This window comes from Chroicocephalus ridibundus, chromosome 7, assembly GCF_963924245.1.
Source record: "Chroicocephalus ridibundus chromosome 7, bChrRid1.1, whole genome shotgun sequence".
NCBI classification, from domain to species: domain Eukaryota; kingdom Metazoa; phylum Chordata; class Aves; order Charadriiformes; family Laridae; genus Chroicocephalus; species Chroicocephalus ridibundus.
Window position 1 is genome coordinate 28,469,562 of NC_086290.1, and position 20,613 is coordinate 28,490,174.

The 20,613-nt window shown below is 36.8% G+C and overlaps 1 protein-coding gene across 11 annotated transcripts in view; it reads right to left on the reverse strand.

Annotated features, from left to right (window-relative positions):
- The window catches only part of ZNF385B (zinc finger protein 385B), a 172,415-nt gene that overhangs the window by 24,227 nt on the left and 127,575 nt on the right, over positions 1 to 20,613 (reverse strand). For 10 of the 11 annotated variants that reach the window (XM_063340954.1, XM_063340953.1, XM_063340963.1 and 7 more), the window contains 2 exons: positions 14,421 to 14,531; positions 898 to 1,060 (listed from right to left, as the gene is read on the reverse strand). In XM_063340954.1, coding sequence (XP_063197024.1) covers positions 898 to 1,060; positions 14,421 to 14,531 — 274 coding nt within the window. Of the gene's footprint in view, positions 1 to 897; positions 1,061 to 14,420; positions 14,532 to 16,762; positions 17,037 to 20,613 lie in introns of those variants that run through there. The other variant, XM_063340962.1, reaches the window with a different exon arrangement.

Below are 20,613 nucleotides of genomic sequence, written 5' to 3' on the forward strand. Positions count from 1 at the left end.
AGGACCCAAAGACAGTTTTGGTGTGGCTGTGAAGAGTGGAGGATGACAAATAGCCATTGATATGGATTTTTTTTTTTTTCTTTTTTTTTTTTGGGAGGGGTGTGTGTGTGTGTCAGAAAACTGTCTGTGTCATTCACCTCATGGCATCCGAATCAAGCTCAGCTCTGGTGAAGAGGATAATAAATGGCTACCAAGGCAGAAGCAAAATCGTCAGAAGTAGTCTATTAGACCAACAGTTGGGGAACCCACAGTAGGTGCTTTCTCCTGGATAACAAGACAGTATTTCAGACTGTCAGCAAGTTCAGGAATTTCTCCTGTTTCATTCAGTAACACAACACTGACAGAGCAGAAAGAGACTCAAGCAACTCTACTGCAATTAGTGTTACTGATCTTCCTCAGCTTACTAATATGGAAAAAAAAAAAAGAAAAAAAGAAGTGATGTTGGAGCACTAATGAGCTGTGGAAGTCAGGAAATATCCATGCCATGAGGCTTCAATACATTTCTGCAGGTGTGTTTTCCTGTTTGAGCAATATTATCCTGTTCAGGAAAGAAAAATTTTTTATAAAGGTTTCTTGTGCCTCAGCTAAATACATACATCTCAGACTTGTCCCTCCACCCACATCCATCCACTATTATTGTTGTATGAACTGCATCCATACTTTATAAGAGTAAATTTCACAAGTTTAAAAAAAAAAAATAGACTCCAGCATTCAGGGAGACCACATGTTTCACAGATGTGAAAAAGCACTTTGATAATATCAAAACCAATCAATTCTGTACAAGAAAGCACAGTAAATAGTTTAGAAAACACAAGTCACGCAATCAGATTCTCTCTTACAAACACCAAAAAAAGAAGAAAATAAAGAATGTATAGAACAAAAAAAGTTTTCATTGACCTGATTTGTCAGAGATGTTGGCTGTGACTGGCGTGGTGGAGCAGCTTGTGTTAGCCTTTGCGCTGTCCTTGGAAGAACCAACTTTGGGTTTATTTTTCGTTGCCTCTAGTGCTTTGACCTTCTTGGCATGTTTACTTCCTTTGTAGTGGGCCTCGGCCTGGCTCTACAAAGGAGAACAAATCAGGCTCACTTTTTTCTGTATTTCTATAAAACACAATGGATGACAAGGCAGAAAAGTGACACTTTCAATAGCAGGCACCATATTATTCCACGTAGAAATTTTTGGTAGCTCTATACTAATAGTTTTCCTAGATGTAAGTTCTTATATATTCAAACGATAGGATTTTAATGAATGGTACATGTTTTCAGTAACTCAAAAAAAGAGGCTTGGAGATTACATAAAGCTCTGCCACTCCTAATGTAATTCTTTGCTTCCATGGTGCTTAAAGATTTAAAGCACTATACAAATGTAAACACATCCAGTTGAGAAAGATGCTACACAATTTTACATGTAGTGTTCCCTAGACTTTATTGCTTGTAGTTAGAAAGATGTACTATGCTGTAACATGATTAAATAATCCATTTTTCCTTCTGTTTGATCTAGCACACAAGTCAAAGTATTTTCATCATCACACTAACAGCAATTGAAACAGGCATTAATAACATTATGACTTCACTATTAGATCAAGCAAGAAGGGTTAAAATGAAGAAATACTGTACCTATAAACTTCAGCAAACCTGAATAAAACACAGAAAACTAAATCAGTCTCGACTGTTTTATAAATTGCTTTGAATAATTTTTTTCAAAGACCAAGAAAATTGAAACCTGAAGGTCAGGAAGGAGAGGAGCTTTTATATATATATATATATATATACATAATTATTATTATTTTTTGTGTGTGTTTTGTTTTGGCTAAAGTCCTTTATATGTAAGGTACCCTTTCTTGGTCTGCCCAAACAGGACAGTAGAAATATGTACTGAGATGTAATGTGTACTGCACCTTTGTCTTAAAACTATCTTCAGAAACTAGGTCAGTGTTTTTGAAGTTGCACAGCTAAAACTGGACACATAAATACATGCCCGTTTTTTCAGTGATTTTGAGACCCCATTACTGTTCCTGACTCAACATAACCAGCTGCCTTGATAAATCAGGCCGCTTTGTTATGAGCAAAACTAAGGAACTATACGCTTAACACAAAAGCCAAAGCTTAGAAATTTCAGCTAATGAATTTAAACATTTTTCTTGACTCCTCAAGAAATTAATTTACAAAAAAATGAGTAAGAAACATAATTTAATACAAACACAGTCTATTTTCATAACATTATATTATTCAGCAATAGCTTTGCATTATTAATATTTCCAATCATCATTCAAAAAAAACTATTTCAGACATACTACTAGGCGCCTCTATTGAAGGTTACATATTAACTAGAATAGTTAATATTGTTTATTTCGAAGTAAAACACTCAGTGAAAGCATGCTTCATGTAACCGGAATGGCCACACCTTGGCACCTGGCATATAAAAACATCAGTGCAAGTAAACTTTTACTATGCTCATGCAAAACCACATTCTCTCTCAAACCAATCAGGGCTATTTTTTTTAGTTCACTGTGTTAAATGAAGCGAGCCATGAAACAAGTCACATGCTTTTTATAAAAAACAACTATAACATCTAAGACATTTGAATTCCGCAAAGTGTGCTGCCATAACAAGGAAAATAATTTTAAGATCAGCAGAAGTAGGCATTACAATACAGTCACCTTGGGACAGCATGTAATAACAGTTTTATCATATGGCAGAGTGTAAGTAAGTGAAGAGTAGAAACAGCTGGACCAGACAAGAGAACAGACAGTGTGCTGGAGTCCTCACAAGAATTATATGCACCGTCAGAACTGATGGAGAACTGCCGCTAAAATAGAGGAGTGAAGTTCATATACACCGAAGCTTCTTAAATGATTATACAACCTGTGAAACACAGTGCTTTTCACCTTGGAAGGGTAATGTATGCGACATGGTGTGGCTGCATCTTTTCTTTCATAGGAGATTTCAGTAAGCAAGCATTCAGTAGGAAAGACTGCTAGATAAGTTTTACTTTTAATTCCACTGAAATTGGGGTTTTTAAAAAAAAACTTTGTTATAAAAACAGTAAAGAGCCTATTGTCAACTGCTATTAAACTATTTCTTGATTTTAAAACCTTTGAAATATTAACACATGTACAAACACAACTTAAGGATTATAAAGAAACAACTAAACTATACCACTACTACTACGTGCACTACTTAAAGGGACACTTGTCAACTTCTGGGTTGGACCTTTTCAGTTCTGAATGTGGGCAGAGTAGCACAGATCTGTTTGCACCCTGTTATGTCGATGGGCCTTACGCAGGCACGGGAGTCTCACCCTGGCTCTCTCCACCCCTCTTGGATTTTGTCCATTTCTCTTAAGCTTTGCTGTTGCTACATGATGCACTGGAAGGAGCGTTGGCCATCAACAAAATTAAATAAACTATTCACACGTTACAGTGTACAAAAAGGGAAACTAAAAATTGAGCTGTATATATATATACACATACCCTTTCTGTTCCAATACTTTTAACTTTAAATAATAGCAAGTACAAGATTTTGCGCTCAAGCATTCTCAAGTTGATGATGTCCCTTTAAATATTTGAACTCTATGCTCTGCGCATATGTGTGCTGTTGATAGGATCATATGCTGCCTGAGGCCAAAGCTATAACATAAAAGACATAGGTGCACTCAAGAGAAAGACTTAGGAAGTCAATTCCTTGATAATAAGCCTTTCTGCTGATATTTGCAATAATAATGCCTGCAATATCAGTAACAACCTACTACAGTCTTTGAGTCCCTTCATTCAATCCTCATGTAGTGTACATGAGACCTGTTGAGAACAAACAAGCCCAGGCAGAATTAAAGTTAAGATTTCTGTAAACACAAGCAAAGCCTCATGGAAATGTGGTGAACTGACTCACTTTTGATTTAAGTTTTGTAATTATTATAATCTTTTTATCATCAAATTCATGGTTGTACATTATAAGGCCAAAAGGTATTGCTATGAATATCCAAGTACGGTTTCTGAAAACACTAGCCTTTTCCAAAACTGTTTGAACTAGTCCATGTTCCTTTGGGGGAAAGAAATTGTCTAGTCTTGATTTTAAAGTAGCTAAGGATGGCAAATCTACCTTTGGTAAATTATTTCAGTGCTTCACTTTGTCAGTTAAGTACGTACCATTTATTTCTACACCAAATTTGTCTAGTTTCAACTTCCAGTGGCTGGATTTTGTTAAACCTTTGGTTTTTAGGCTCTTTCAACTCATCTCTGTTCTGTGAGTAGAAACACAGATACTCTCTTCAAACACGAAGTCAGAGGAGTATTCCTTGAGGTACTGAAGCAATGTTTCCGAGCCACACGAGCTTTATTTTCTGACCCTTTCAGATACACCTGAAGTTCAGAGTTTGCTTAATATCCACTGTGGGATAAATCATTTGATTCAGTTGCCTTTTGGTAACTGAAATGCAATATCAACACGGAACCGTGTTCTGTGTAACTGTGTTATAAAAAACATCGGTTCTTTCTGGAGTCATAGTAAGCAAAAGAAAAAAGGACGGCTGTGGGAATCTGAAACTGGAATACAAGTTCTGATTATTACTGGTACCAATTATGCTGATTATTAATGCCCTGATCATTACTAACCCTAGTTAGTAATTTATAAAATATTTGCACAAGTACCACATTCAAGGCAAACATATTTGCTCCAAGTCCCATTTAAAACTTATTTCTGACACAAATACAGCAATACAGTACAGGTTACGAGCTTTGTAACATACATCACTGAAATACTAAACATACTTTTGAAATAAGCCATAACACATACAATTTTCATTTTCAGTTAAGACAAGATGCCAAACACTTATTTTCATTTGGTCTGATAATCCAAAGGAAGTTCTGTACACACAAGGTTTAAAAGTCACAGGTATAAAAGAAAGATAATTCACCGGTTTTAATACAAAACCCCTATAAAATATTAGAAGAAAATAAGAGTAAATATCTTAGGGATGTAATATTTTAAATGGATATTGAATGTACTTTTTGATCATCATTAACTAAACTATGTACAACTAATTCATGAAAATTCCATATCATCAAAACAATATTTGAGAAAATAAAAAAAGTTTAAAAACCCTAAAATAAAGATCTGTAACCTTAATGAATCTCTTTGTACTCCTGTACTGTGATGCTTTTAAATTGCATAATAATTTATCCCAGTGTATAGGGCTGCATTTACTGTAGGGATGAATCAACTCTACAGTAAAATAATTTATCTGTGCCACAATATTGTTGGAATATTTATTTTTTTATTTCAAAAAGATTAAGTTAAATTTATTGCTTATATAATTGAAATTAAATGTCATCATTGAACGTTTATTATTATAATTTTTAGGTTAAGGAGGACACTCTTTCAAAAAGTGGAATAAGAAAATATTTCATATGAAAGAACTCCCTACACCTAAAAGGAAAATCTAATTTCCATTTGGTCCTAAAACTGACTATGGTCTACTAGCTCGATATATACACATTGTGACATTTTAAAATGGAGTCCTCCTACTTATTGGAAAGTATAGAAAATCATCAAGTACCGGCTAGTAAGATTTAATGAACAGGAAGAGCTTTAAGCTGCAATAAATATGACATTAAATACCAGAATGCAAAAAATACCTTTGTACTGACAGGCCAAATTCCACAAAAGTGTTTATGTATTTGTCTGGCATTCCTTTTTGATCAACAGGAGGCATATTTTAAGGCATTAAACATATGTCTAAATCTTTAGAAGATCATGGCCTAGTGAAAAGCTGTATTTTGAATTCAGTTGCAAATAATTAAGAATATCATTGACAGACAAATAAATACGCAATTTTCTCCTATTGGTTTTCAAATTTCTACGACCTAAAATGGTGGAAGGACACCCATCCTCTCTTTAAGCAATGTAGATTTTTAGTTCCATTCATAGTCTTTAAGTAGTAATTAAAAAAACGCAAGCAATTAAACCTTGTGGGGGTTTTGTTTGGTTTTTTTTTTGTTTGGGTTTGCTGTTGTTGTTGTTTTGTTGTGGTTTTTTTTGTTGTTGTTTTTGGTTTTTTTTTTTTAGAAAGCCTTCTATGCTATTAGGATTAATGACTTGGTTATAAGAAAGGACAAGTTCTTCCCGTCTTAAAAATATTTCATTGAGACAAAAAAATGATCCAAGTGTTACATTGTATTTAAAATCTGAAGTTAATTGCCACTTTCAACTCCAAATTACTAAGTTTGAAATCTAAGCATCAGGATGCTAAACTGTGAGACTACGTATGATACGTTAGCCTTATATGCTAGACTGCATCTAATAAAACATCAACAATGCAAATCTTCATCTTCTACACATAAACATCCTTTCTAAAATAAATGTGAATATCATTAGCATATTATAGTGCTTAACCTCTGAAGCTTTACTTTGCATAAACTTAAATATGTGTATATGTATAGATATGTATATATAGAAAGATACAGATAACCAGGAAACATACAGATCATACAGATTCATTGATAGTGGTATAACCTTTAAGAAAACTTTGAAGTTCAGGTAAGACTGCAGTACAAAAGATTACAGAAAATTATCCCTGTCAGGAGCAGTGACTGACAGTATATTTGAAATCAGCACCATTCATTTTGACAGTTCACAAGTGACTGAGTTTTAGAATCTATTTGGTGTGTGAATGACTAATTAACTGAATTTATTACTACACAAAGAGATGAAATACTAACCTACCAGATCCCTTCAATGACAGCTTGATGCAAGGTTTGACAAAGTCTAATGGTTCAGTGTGTATGTGTGTAAGATCAAGATTTTTTCCAGGTTCCACCATAACTACACAGTCTCAAGTACAAAAAACCCCATTTTTTTTTTGCAGGTAAAGCTCTTAGCTAGGCTACCATAATTACATTACATTAGGCCGTAAGGAGAAATGTTTTAATGAAGCGCGTGCAGCATCCCTGTGAGAGGCCTCCTGGCACAGCTGCAATGGCAGCAGTCCTGTTAGAGAAGGCATCTAACTGTGCAAGACTGGAGGAGCACAGAGGTAGTTATACCTGTCACATTGTCAGTTTGTCTCCACACTCACAACAGCGTGGTGAGGAGGACTAGGGCAGTGATTGTCCCCCTGTACTCGGCACTGGTGAGGCCCCACCTCGAGTGCTGTGGCCAGTTTTGGGCCCCTCACCACAAAAAAAGACATTGAGGTGCTGGAGCGTGTCCAGAGAAGGGCAATGAAGCTGGTGAGGGGTCTGGAGAACAAGTCTCATGAGGAGCGGCTGAGGGAGCTGGGGGTGTTCAGCCTGGAGAAAAGGAGGCTGAGGGGAGACCTTCTCGCTCTCTACAACTGCCTGAAAGGAGGGTGCAGGGAGGTGGGGGTCGGTCTCTTCTCCCAAGGAACAGGTGACAGGACAAGAGGAAACGGCCTCGGGTTGCACCAGGGGAGGTTTAGACTGGATATTAGGAAAACCTTTTACACTGAAAGGGTTATTAAGCACTGGAACAGGCTGCCCAGGGAAGCGGCTGAGGCACCATCTCTGGAGGTATTTAAAAGGTGGGTTGACATAGAGCTTAGAGATATGGTTTAGTGACGGTTTTTGTCAGAGTTAGGTTGGTGCTTGGACTGGATGATCTGAAAGGTCCCTTCCAACCGAGGCAATTCTATGATTCTATTTCTATGACTCTAATTCACAGCAGGTCCTGAACTATAAAGCTCCCTTTCCTAAAATAGTAAGAGGTCTATCAAATATTTGATCATATAGTTTGCCTGTTAGAACCATGTTGTAAGAGTATGCATATTTATGTGAGGAGTATATAAATTAAGAAGAATTTAGACTGGAATCGTAACTTTAATAAAAATTACCTTAAATGATAAATTAGGAAGCTGTGTTGAAAAATTTAGTTTTATCTCATTTGATGTTAATAACAGATGTAATTGAAGAAATCTGCAAAACTGAAGCATTCATACATTTGTTAGACCAAAGCTATGCATTATTTTTTCAATTCTGTTCTCAATGGGTTTCTAAAACCTAATTGCTCCAAATAGTAAGGTAGATTACTGTTGAAAAGGACATAGAAAAATCAAAAAGCTGTGAAGATCAGCCATGTCATAAGGAGTCAACTCATATTTAAATATCTAACCAAACTTAGTTAAAAGCGCTGTTAAATAGCTGTTATTTGAACACAATTTTCAGCATGTTATAACCCTGTACCCTATAATCATGCAATATTTCTGTCACGTTGGAGCTAACAACTTTCATCATTTTGTCAGTTCTTTCTACAAAACAGAAAATTACCTTCACAAGTTCCTGAGATTTATGCTTTTAATTACCTCCTATCTGCTTCACTATCCTCCATACCCAAAGAATCAATATAAATAGTCTTATTTATAGGCAAAATGTAAAACATTTGACAAAAGACTATGACAGTTCTGTAGATTTTTATTTGATGCTATTGATTATTTTGTGTGTTATCTTTTTGACAGCATGAGTGATTCATTCAAATTTGCAAAGTTAACATTTGGTAATACTTGCCTAAACTTCAAAAATTTGCCTTCTAGCATTTTAAAAAGATGATCACTATCGTCACATAATTTTTATTAGCTACAAATGCATTCAACAATAAGATTACCTTCATATAATGCCAAACTGCTGCATCTGCTTTTTCTGATCTGCCTACCAGGTGTTTTTTTTTTTTCCTCGATTTCCAAGTCTTTGCAGGTGACACGAAAAAGCAGCACTGACTTACAGTCGTTACTCACAGAGTACCACACCGTGCAAACACAAGTTTATTTCAATCAAATGATATCCTATCAACAAGATAGTACCTACCAGGCTGTATCACAGCCGAAGACCTTCCTACAAGAAACAAAATGCACAGAGGGAAGTAACTACTTCTTTTACACGTGATCAAGAGATGACAAACTCGGTTTTCAAAAAAAAAAACCACCACAAAACAAACAAAAACAAACCACGCGGGCTGCTGTCAATGTATTTGTGAGTTTGGAGCACAGAGAGGTCTGGCTGCTGAGGAAAGGAACTGGATTAGCACTGACATTATTGTCTAGTGCCCAAGCTCCAAAAGCTCTGTGGACTACCACTACAAATGAGGAGGGAGAAGAGCAGAGAGAATTTACGTGAACGCAAGGTGATGATTCATACACATGGAGAAAAAAAACAATTCTGCAGAAGCCAAACAGGTATCCTTGCAACTGCAACTCACTTTTCTCTTACGGCTGCAAGCTGCAGTGTCAGATGCCGTAACAGAATATAACAGACATCTCTGGGACAGTCTGGCTGAAGCTCCACAGCTGCTGGAGGGACCTACTGCCACAGAGCAGCTGCAGGAGATGCTGCAGATTCATCTGGTGGCCAGAAGGAATGAGAACGAACAAGCCGAGAGTAAGCAGAGAAGGAATCTATGTGGGATAGAAGACAGCCATTTTTCCCCTTGCCCTGTTGCTACTGGAGCCTCTTACGGGTATCATAAGTATTCAGCAAACTCACCCAAGCTGCTTTTTGTTTCTGCTAGAATATCTGTAATACCAATAACTAACATCAACAAGCCAGACCTATGTAAATACTATGAAAACTTGTTTAGCAAATCTTATCTATAGTCCATATAGATATATCATGGGTTTGGAAGGAATCCTAGAATTCTTAAAAGGAAAAAAAGATTTTTTTCAAAGGCTGAGCTAGATCTTTCGCAGCATGTCTTGCTTCCTCTTAGTGGAATACAGTTACGTCCCTTGCTCTGGTGGCCTTTAAGCAAGTGTAAAATCTGACTCACTACCACAATCTGTTCCATGAAGAGGATTCTTCCTCTTCTGCTGCATGGTCTCTGGTGGTAGTAAACATAACTGAGATATTTCTCATTTTTTCTGAGCTGGATTATAACACAAGTCTGTAGCTTGGACTTTATTGATACACTAATCATTGCTGCACTGGAACACGTACTGTTTCATCATCGTATAGAAATCAAAAGATATAATGGTGCTAACAGATATTATGATGCAAAGATGGAAACACCTGGGTTTATTCTGATATACTGGAACAAATCCAACTGTAACTATTAATGGACAGTGTTGCTTTTTTTTTTTTTGCTAAACAGTTTTCCAAAAAAGTATGTTCCTCTGCATAACAGAATAAAGTTTATGCAGGCTGAAAAATAAGTATCTCATTGACTATTCTGACTAATCAATCTCATCAACTACCAAGCCTCATAATGCTATCCTTAAATTGAGATTTCCAATTTAATTCAATAGCAATTGACTCCTGGTATTTACCATCATTAAAAATTAGTTTAGGAAAAAGTCCTTTTCTCTATTCCCTCCTCACTTTTTTGCCATTTCAATTCCTTTGAATTGTTGAGCTCTACTAATTTTCCAGTTTTCTGGTATCATAATCTTGAGGTCAATTAACTTCCTCCTATTTCTTTTAATGCTTTTTCTCCTCACTAAATCCTGTTTCCCCCCCAAACCCCTTCAAAAAAAAAAAAAAAAGAAAAAAAAGAAAGGAAAAAGAAAATAGAAGACAAACCTAATGAGTGGGGATTCAGTTCTAGAAAGGGGCATCCAGTATATTTTGTCCTCAGGTGTCCTGCCTGACCTCCAACTGCAGGGCCTGTGTCAGGTCTACCAGCCTGGTGTGGATGTCCCAGATACCTCAGATACTCAAACAACAAGATACTTAGAGTGGTATTAGCTGCCTGAACCTAAGTACCAGCTAGAGCATTTTAACTAGATCATACAAAAAATATTGTTGAAGCAACCTCAGTTATCACTGTTGTCAGGTCAATCCTACAGATAGAATCCCCATTCAATGGCCTCAAAGCTCAGGCTATTAAAACAACTTTAGTTTGGTGTTACTTCGCAGAGATGGTATTATATTTTTCTGTTTCTAAAGATTTTGGATCATCTCTTCTGTACTACAGTTTCTCTTGGAGTTGACAGAGCTTGGAAGCGGTGCAGAAAATGTTTGTGCCAGTATTTATTAGCAGAAAACAACTTCCAAATTGACCAAACTTCAGATAATGAATTCTAGAAAAGGACAGATAGAGTTTGATGGCAATGCCTAAGAGTATGATCAAAACCCATCATTTATTTTTTGGAAGAGGATAAACAGATCAGGCTAAACCTGGATTGGATTTAGAGTTTGCGTGCAGATGTTTTCTTCATGTTGTACTTTTAAAAAACATTTTAGAAGTACAAGAGACTAGGATATATTGAACAATTCAGTTAGGAAACACTCTGTTCAAATTATAATATGGTAGGAGAAAAATAGCACCATCCTACCAATTTTTATTTTTCAAAATCCAGAAGGCATCACTTCAACATTAGATACATTTACTCCCACATTGGAGACAGTCTATTTTAAAGTTTCCTTGCATCCCTGATATCAGACTTTCTCTTCCTGCAGATAGCTGCAGATCCCTGTCTCTGAATCCGATGCCACAACACTCTCACCAAAGCTAAACCTGCAGACACACACTAGCAGAAGAAAAATGAAACCTTTGCAATTTACTGTATCAATTTAGTGGGAGGTTTGACAACTATAAATTGACTGGTCTGAATTTTCTAGGTCTATTGATCCAGACCAGTGGGTGTCCACAGTGTGAGAAGACAATTGCAGGCAAGGAAGCCAATTTTCGTCTTCTCACAGACGAATATCCACTGGTCCATACGTTACTCATGCAATAGATAAAGCACTACTAGAATCAGGTCAGAATCATCAAACACCATGCAACTGAAATTCATTTAGGAGAACAAAATTAAGAATAATACTTAATAGCTTACTTCTGTCATTTTTATTTCATTTGCTTGCATTTAAGGTCAACAGAAGTTGAAAGGAACAAAATGCCCATCAACAACAAGGAGCACGTCAGCATTGTTGAGCTAGAACAAACTGCAAGTGTGAAGTGACTGGCCTACAAATCTCATTCTGCAATGTCCTATTCTCAAGGCTTTAATGCAGGTTTATCACAGTTTGAGGCCACCCAAAAGGCTTTCAGTACATTCTTAGGAAGTTACATGGTGGAATTGATTTCACTGAAAGATTCAACAGTTACAAGGTTCTCAAATATATGACATGCAACACAGGATGGATTGTAAAGACCGTTCCACTCCCTAAGCATAATTTCACATTATAAAGGGACCAAAAAGAAAAATACAAGCATTTTATTTCTGTGAAGGAGCTTTTAACTAGCTAAGAAAGAACTATAAGAGTCTGCAGAGCTTAGTTGAAAGGCCATTAGCATCACCTCAGTGAAATTATAACAATGGAGATTATGGGGTGGTGGTGGTGAGAACAGTATCTGAGTAGAAGATCTCACTCTCACACTCAAATAAATAACTCTTAAGGTCAAAAGACTGAACCCGGAGGAAAGATTTTAAAAACTTATGTAAGCTTCCCAGGAGAAGCTGAATAAACCAATAAACGGCTAGATAGTTTTTAAAAGAGAAGTGAAAATTCCTTCTCCAAATATTCTTGTATGTTGTGGTTATGAAATAGTTATGAAGGTATTTTCTGGTATGAATAACACTACTAAATCTCAGTGCATTCTAAAATCAAATTTCCAGGTTGTTTGTGAATGTCCTGATAAAGCAAACTGCTGTAGAAAGTAAAGAACTGCATTTTATCACTAACTGTGGCACAGTCATAGTGCTTCATCTTTTCTTACAACCATTCATTACAAAAGGATGATGATATTTTCTAGCACCTAGAACTGACCATATTGATCACATTTAGGAAGAAAGGAGCACAACACCATATGAATACATCCGCCCCAGAAGAAGAAACCAGGCTATAATCTGCCATTGCTTTTGTGATGCCACTATTGAAAGCAGAATACGATATGCATGTTTTGTTCTACTTTGTGAGTAAGTCTAGATAGGAAAAATTGCTTGGTTGGCAGATGTACAAAAAGATATCATATTTCAGCTCTTTTTTTGTTTTGAGCCACTAAGTTGTGATTCAATCCATCTGCCTGATGTGCTGTTTGCCCACCTGAATGTCTGTACGGACAAAGTGAGTGACTCCTCTAGGGACAGGACCCATGGTCAGAGGGACCCTGACCTCAGGAGGAGAGGGAAGAGCGTGAAGAGGCTGAGCTGCCTCCCTGGTGACTGAGAAAGGTCCATCTCAGAAGTAAGATTCAGATCCATGGAGCCCAGGAAAATTTTTAAAAACTTTACTGGTTCCTTGTTTTAATCAGTAAAAACAGGTATCTGCACCAAGTATCAGAACAGAAAGATTTTTTTGACCTTAAATCTTAACCTTAAAGAGGAAATATAAGTGAACTAAATTTTAAATAACGACTTTTGAAATCGGTTAACTAAGTAGATATTGCCACTTCAAAGAAAATTTAATAAGCTTGTCAAAAGATGACAGATTTAGAAATCAATTTGAAGGTAGGATAGCACTGCTTCAAAATCCTTTCCACCCTAGACAAGAAAGCCAAGCTGGGGAAACCACTTTACAAGGCATTTTTCAAAGTGGAATCGTAGAGGCAGAGAAAATTAAAGTAATAGGTATGGGTGCTTCACTGCCAATCTCTAGGAGCACTGAGTACTGAAAGGCTTTGAGGAGGTGTCTGCAAACTATTTCTTAGACTGAAATTATAACAGCAAAATATATAATATTAACACATCACTTAAGGATTTGGTTTTACACTTGAAATTGAAAAAAAAACCTGAGAAGTTTGAAGGTTCTTGTATTAGCTAAATGACATTGTAAGTAGTCTCCAAGAACAAATACATATTTTTAAAGTGTCGAAGGTCATAATTTTCTTAGACATAGTTTTCTTGAATTTCTTTAATTTTAAAGCTACTTGAGAAAAACATTAACTGGATATGTATTTTAAACATATAAATCAATGTACTCTTTTGTAATGCATTTTTTTACATTACACCTCAGAAAACAGTTTCCTTGAACTTTATCATACTCAAAGAGACAGCCAGAAGTAAATGCTCATGTTTATTCCAAATGAAAGTTACTGGAAGAGTGGCTTTATTAAGAAATCAGAAGACATATTATCATCAAGGATGGAGAAACAACAGCAAAAAGGTATTTCTTCTGGAAGAAGAGTGGGTATGACACGGAGAACTCATAGGAAAGATTTTCTGTCTGCTCCCCCTCCTTTTTTTAAAAAAAAAAAACAACCAAAAAAAAAAGACCAACCAACATTTCTTTTTGCAGTACCTCTTGAAGGTAATGGGATACCATCAATGGACGTGGCATTGGACATCATGCCAGACACATTCAAGAAAATCAAAGGCTGATGTACCTCTATGGACTTCCATCTCTGAGTGGACAAAAATATCAGCCCAGCAGGCTGAGCAGAATGTGAGCTGAACTGGAATGATTTGTTTGGGGAAAAAGAGGTTTAGATTAATTATACCTAATGTACCAAAAAGAAAAAAAAGAATAGTCAATACTCACATCAGAATTAAAGCGAAGCTGGCAGACGTTACAGGAAATGACTTGTTTCTTCTTTGGTGGAATGGACACTCCAAATGTATGGTTTATGACTGCTTTTTGCACAGGATCCATCTGGAGAACAAACAATAATCAATTTACAACTTTTCAGGGCAATATACATACAGAAGAAAAATAAAAAATAACACTTCCTGCTGGAATCTTTTTCTTTTCTTTGTCTTTTTGAGATAAAAAGGAGGAAATTGGGAATAGGCAGCATGCCAGAGCTTAGGAAGGAAAGGCAGCTCCATTGTTGCTGCCATCCCCAGGTTACTAGATAGTTCCACCCCCAACCCTGCACATCCTCAGTGCTGCAGGGCCCCAACTACCGCCTCTGAATTGCAAAGAGCCCACTGAAAGCCTTCTCCGATCACCTGCTGGTCCAACAGGCACGTTACGAGAACCCACTCTTGCCCCCTAACAAATCACTGTCATTTCTCTCTACTGGTTCTTCTGTTCAGTGATAGATATTAGCATTTACTTGGAAAATATTCTCTCCCGGAGACCTCTTTGTGAGAGGAGGTCCTTTGCAGGCTCCATTAGAAACACTGCTTGCTGGGAAAAAAGGTCGTAATCCCCAAACATTTCCATGCAGAATTAATGAGTGAGAGAGCCCATGGGAAGGCTGAAGTTCAGAAGAGCACAGGGGGAGTGTTTGTACCAGGAAAGGGAACTCAAGTGACCCCACTTCAGAAAACATTTTAACACTGTGAAAAATGTGAGACAAATGAAGCACTGAATATATTAAATCCTAAATTTCACTGAACATTTTCAGGAACTGGGAATTGATTACATCTTTGCTAAATAGCAGGAGTACTGTTGGTCACAGTTTACAACATCCTCAAGATCGCAGAGAGCTTTGTTGTTAACACTGAAGGATTTGGGAATGATAATGGATGTGAGGGAGACAGAGTTTATAACTGCGACTGCATCAAGGCCTCAACAGAGCATAATATGTCATTTTCCCTGATGTGGCATGGATACGGATTAAAACTAATTTCCTGACCCAAACATATTTTTCTAATTCAAATAAAACAGAATATCTGGTCTGATCTCACAGCTGATCCTGTGAGGTTGGACCAGATGACCTCTGAGGTGCCTTTCAACCCAAATTATCCCATGAGGATCTGTGCACATGTGGTCCTCAATACTTATTTAAGATGAGAAATCAAATCTGAAGAGGAGAGGGCAAAAAATGACAGTCTACAAGAAAAGATAAGAGCCCATTTCCCAACTTCGTTTTTAAACCAGCTCAGGAGAAAATAGTTCAATTTGTTACAATGTTATATTTTTCTGAATCTTTCTTTGCAGTCACAGTGATGGTTCTTTTCCTTTGCAGTACTATTGGAAGAAACCAAACCTGGGTGTTTAATCTTGGGTCGTACACGTCACATATTTGACACTAACCTGACTTACGAAAGGAAGAGAGAAAAGTTGAAGTTACAGATTCATTAGTTAAAGAATTGTAACAGTAAATGAGCTGCTTCCAGACTTTCTAAACCTGAAGATAAAGACTCTAATTTTCCCTTAGTACACATTGAAGCTTGCAGAGAAGCCTGCACTAATGAGGATCTTCTTCGCAGATACACACACAAATACACAAATTCAAGAAAAACACATTGCATCGTATCTGCCTAAGAAGACATTCTCCGATAATCCATTACCCAATATTAAACACTTACTTAATTTTTTTGGACTACAGCTACATCAGTTTCTTGCTACATTCCTTTTAAATGAAATGCGTGTTTTTGTAAATGTCATTGCTAATAAATTTTCTGGAGAGATGATATAATTTTTGTCAGCTTTTGCCATTAAATACTCGGTATCATTGCCATAGGGGTACTGTATTAAGACAATTACAAAAGTAAAACCACCTCATCTAGAATGAACTACTTTATTACATGACACGGTGTTGTTGCAATGAACGTGATAAAGTCTAAAAAAACCCTAAAATAAATATCCTTATTTCCTCTTTCCTCTGTTTCTTGAAGGTAATGACAGTCCAAAGTTTAAAAGCTTAAAATATAACAAAAAATATCTCTTTCTGATTTGAACCATTTATTGCAACACCCTGCATAATATATCATAATTATACATGCAGATTAAAAGTTTTTTGAGTATCCATTTTGTAATACATACGCCAGTCAATATATATTATTACATTTAGAACATATATTAAAACATTGCTGTATCATTAGGGAATAGTATTTTTCTTTTCTTAAATAGAAGACATGTTTTGTTTTCCAACTTAACTACTAATTGTTAGATCAGGTAATCTAGAACAAAAGAGTAATGCTGAAAAGTACCTCAACCATTTGAAGTGCCTGAGATCGGTGAAAAGAAATAGCATAAATACCCACTAGCGTCTGCAGTCCCGTTTAAAAAAAATAAAAAGGGAAAAAGAAGCAGTGATCAATGATTCCTCTGTGCATTCCAGATAACAATCCACAGCGCTAGCGTCAGGCAATGCAGTTCAAAACCATACAATGCAGGCTGTACCCAAAGTCCCAGTTTCAAACAGATGTAGCAGCACAAGGACAAAAGTCTACACAAATAATACAGCTCACGCTGCCTCCAGAAAGTACCGCTCGGGATCCCCGGGGGAACGGTTAATGATCCTTCCCAAACCGGAGCCCTGCATGTAGTCTGCTCATGATTAGAATTCAAGAAGTGCAACATTAACAATTAATAGGTTTTAAATATAACAGAAACTGGGGTGGATTACAGCATGCTGGAAAAATAAAATAGTATCTCTCTGTTAGAAGGTTAATGCTGCAGGGTAAACTGATCTCAGATCACGACACAAAATTATCCTCTTCATTGCAGGGAGGGAGGGAGGGAGTAGAAAAGAGGGAGAGAGTAATTTGTTGAGATATATATTAGGAAATGACGCAGCATACTTTGCCCAGTGGGGAACACCAGTATTTAAAAACCAGTTCTATAAAACAAAATAATAACAGAAGCTAACAGCTACCACAAATGCAAATAAAAATCTGCACTACACTGTTTATGCTACAGGAGGAATTAATAAAGCAATTCACAGCGCTCTGGTAGCCATAACTAAGTTTAACAACCTTTTAGTCTTCTTCTATTTCAACCGGTTTAATGAAAAGTTAAATTTAAAAATGTCTTTCCAAAAATTTGAAGATACTATCTTTTTGCAACGAGTCTCCTTAAAATCATCCAAACTATTGAGGTGAGCAAGGATTAACAGAATCCGGACAGGTTTCAGCAGCACTCTACTACCACTTCTTCTACTTCCCGATTTCAGAACGTGCAAGCATGAGAAATACTCTGCAACGACTGAGGCCGGAGACAATGACTTTCAAAGCACTTAAAAAATGCAAATGTAGCAACAGACAATCCAAAAGCATAGAAGAACTGCTAACCTCTACCGAAGCTCCACCTAGCCTGTCATTATATCCCCCAAAACAATCATCTGCAGTTATCAAGAAAAGAACAGGAGCAGCACAAACGTACATTGTATTTCCCCCAACTATTTTCACAAGGTTCACGTATTTTTGAACAAAACTTTGCCAGAGCTGGGCGTTTTCTGTGTATTTGGTAAATCGCAACGACTTTCTCTTGCATAGTCACCCCTTGAACTGACGTAAAGCAGTTTGCATTCTTTGCATTGAGTTCCAATGCCTACAATCTGTTGTGTCAAGAAATAATTATTTTTGTTTAAATGTAGCTCCACGCAACTCAATTTTGTACGACCTGTACCACATCCCAAGTTACCTCTGTGTTGCTCAGTCATTCTGTGAATGGAAACCATTCTGTTCCTTTGAGCATCCTTGTTGCCCTTCTCAATTCTACCACGATTTAACAAATTCAACCAAAGGCTTTGAAGACATGGACAAGAACCATATGCAATACTCAGGGTGGATCAGTACTGAACTCTGAGATGATGTTTTCATGGAATCACTATTAGAAACCTGAGTTCTCACTGCCAAGTGTTAATGGCCAATTCACAGCACATTACTATCTACATGAAGTTTTGTGAAGTTTTGCTTTGTATTTCTCTAGATGGAACTTCACCAACCATTTATTGTCTGGCTTCTCAGTCTCATGATGGTCTTTCACAATGCTTTGGTCTTTCTTTGTCCTTACTACCTTGGAGAACTTAACCATTAGCAAATTTCCTCAGCTCCCTTACCTCATAAGTATCTTTTTGGCATACAAGGATCCTCTTAAGCCAATTTAGTTTTCTTAAAAATTTTTGCCAGAGGGTTCTTTGAAAGCCCTTTTAGTAGTTCAAAATATGTCAATTAAAACACCCTTATTCACATGTTTGCTGGCCTCTACAAACAGGTTTGTAAAGAAGGATTTATCTTTAAAAAGGAATTACATTGACACTTTACAGACAGTTTACAGTATGAGGTAACCTCTTATACTATTCTTATTAAGGTTTCTATTAATTTGCCTGGCAAAATATGCCACCCAATAGCTTACATTCTCCATGGAATGGGTTTTAAAAACTTGCATCACATTTGCCACCTTTCAGTCCTCAGGTACAAAAGCAGTTTTATATGAGCTGTTACGCACTATCATCAGTAATTCAACAATTTCATCCTTGAAATCTCTTATAATTCTTGCTACCAGAAACTCCCCCTGCCCTGCTATATATCATGGTTCCATGAATTCTTCTGGAGCCTTCCGGGAACTGAACTAGACTACTAAAGAGACATCAAAGTAGGCACAGGAAGGAGAAAAAAAATCGAGCAAGTGCATCAGGAGAATTCCTTCAGTGAAACTGAAGTTCTGGTTATTTTAAAAGATCTCTTTACACATAGGAGACAATATAAACACCAATTTGTGAGCCTCAAATTGTACTGATCGTGTCAAGAGGTAAATTGTTGCAAACAGAAAGGATAGGTAAAATTTCTAAGCCTTTTGTTTAAATGAGGTGACACTAATTGCAAGAAAAGCTGCTTTTTGCGATGTTGGAAATCCATAATATTTGTATTATTTTTTGCTCAGGTGCAATCTCCAGTTTAAAAGTTTGGATAAACCCAGATGCTTATCTGAGTTGAAGCTTTTGGTGCTTGCCTAGTATCCAGAGCTAAATTGTTGGTTAGATGTCCGAGCTAGTGATAATGCCCTGATTTACATTTGTCATTTCCACCCAGCGACCTAATTTCTAAGCTTTCATTCTCTTCTTGATCTGCTTAGCTATTGAAGCATGCTAAGCAAGTGTCATACATGCTATTTGTACCACTCCAACAAAAGTTTACACGTAAAAGCTCTGTCTTTTCATAACAGCAGCGTAACCTTAAATATGAGTAAGGTTTAAAATTGTGACTGAAAATTTATGCCCTCAGTTCAGTTACCTCTCATCACCATCTTGGGTCAAATCTAGAGTTGTCCGTTAGACAAGCATTTATAAATAGAATATTGGTAAGTGGGTATAAGAGATTTAACTGAGTATCACTTAACCACTGGGCATTAGGAAGCTTCTGAAAAAACACTGAGGGTGGCCCTACGGCATATTGTGGTGTTTTACTCTGATAGAGCAAAATTTTAAACCGTATGTGGAACAAACTGATAATATAATCCAATGTTTCCCTCTGACAATCAAAGGGAGAAAACAGTGGCATATATGAAATACCAATGCCAGAGCAGGTTCTAAATTAAGTTCTAGGATTATTTTAAACTGTTGGACAACACTATTTATTTGTGTGCCATCATTATGATGATGATGTAAGTAGGCAAACAGCAACAAACATCCTGTAGATCAGATCTTTTCAACATTCTTCTAGATTACAAGGTCTACATGAGCTCCTCCTGTGTTTGAGCTCCAGTTGTCAGGCCGAGCACGTTGGCCCGGTGGAGAATGACCACATGCTGAAGCTTATCATGAATTCTGCCACATATACGCAGCCTCCCACCATAACTGTACATATTATGATGACTAAAAGAGTGACAGTACTGAAAACATATACTCAACAGAGCACATGTTTAAAATGCCCAGCATAAAATCAGAAACGTTACCATCGTGACGCAATACTTGGCACATTGGCCAATGCGAACTAGCAAGAATCTGTTCTCTCCATGTTCACGCTGCTTTTGTCCTGACAGGGAACATATTTCTCATTTGGTTAATGCTAAGTGTAATTTACTGTTCAAATCAATGCCGTACTGTTATACATTTGCT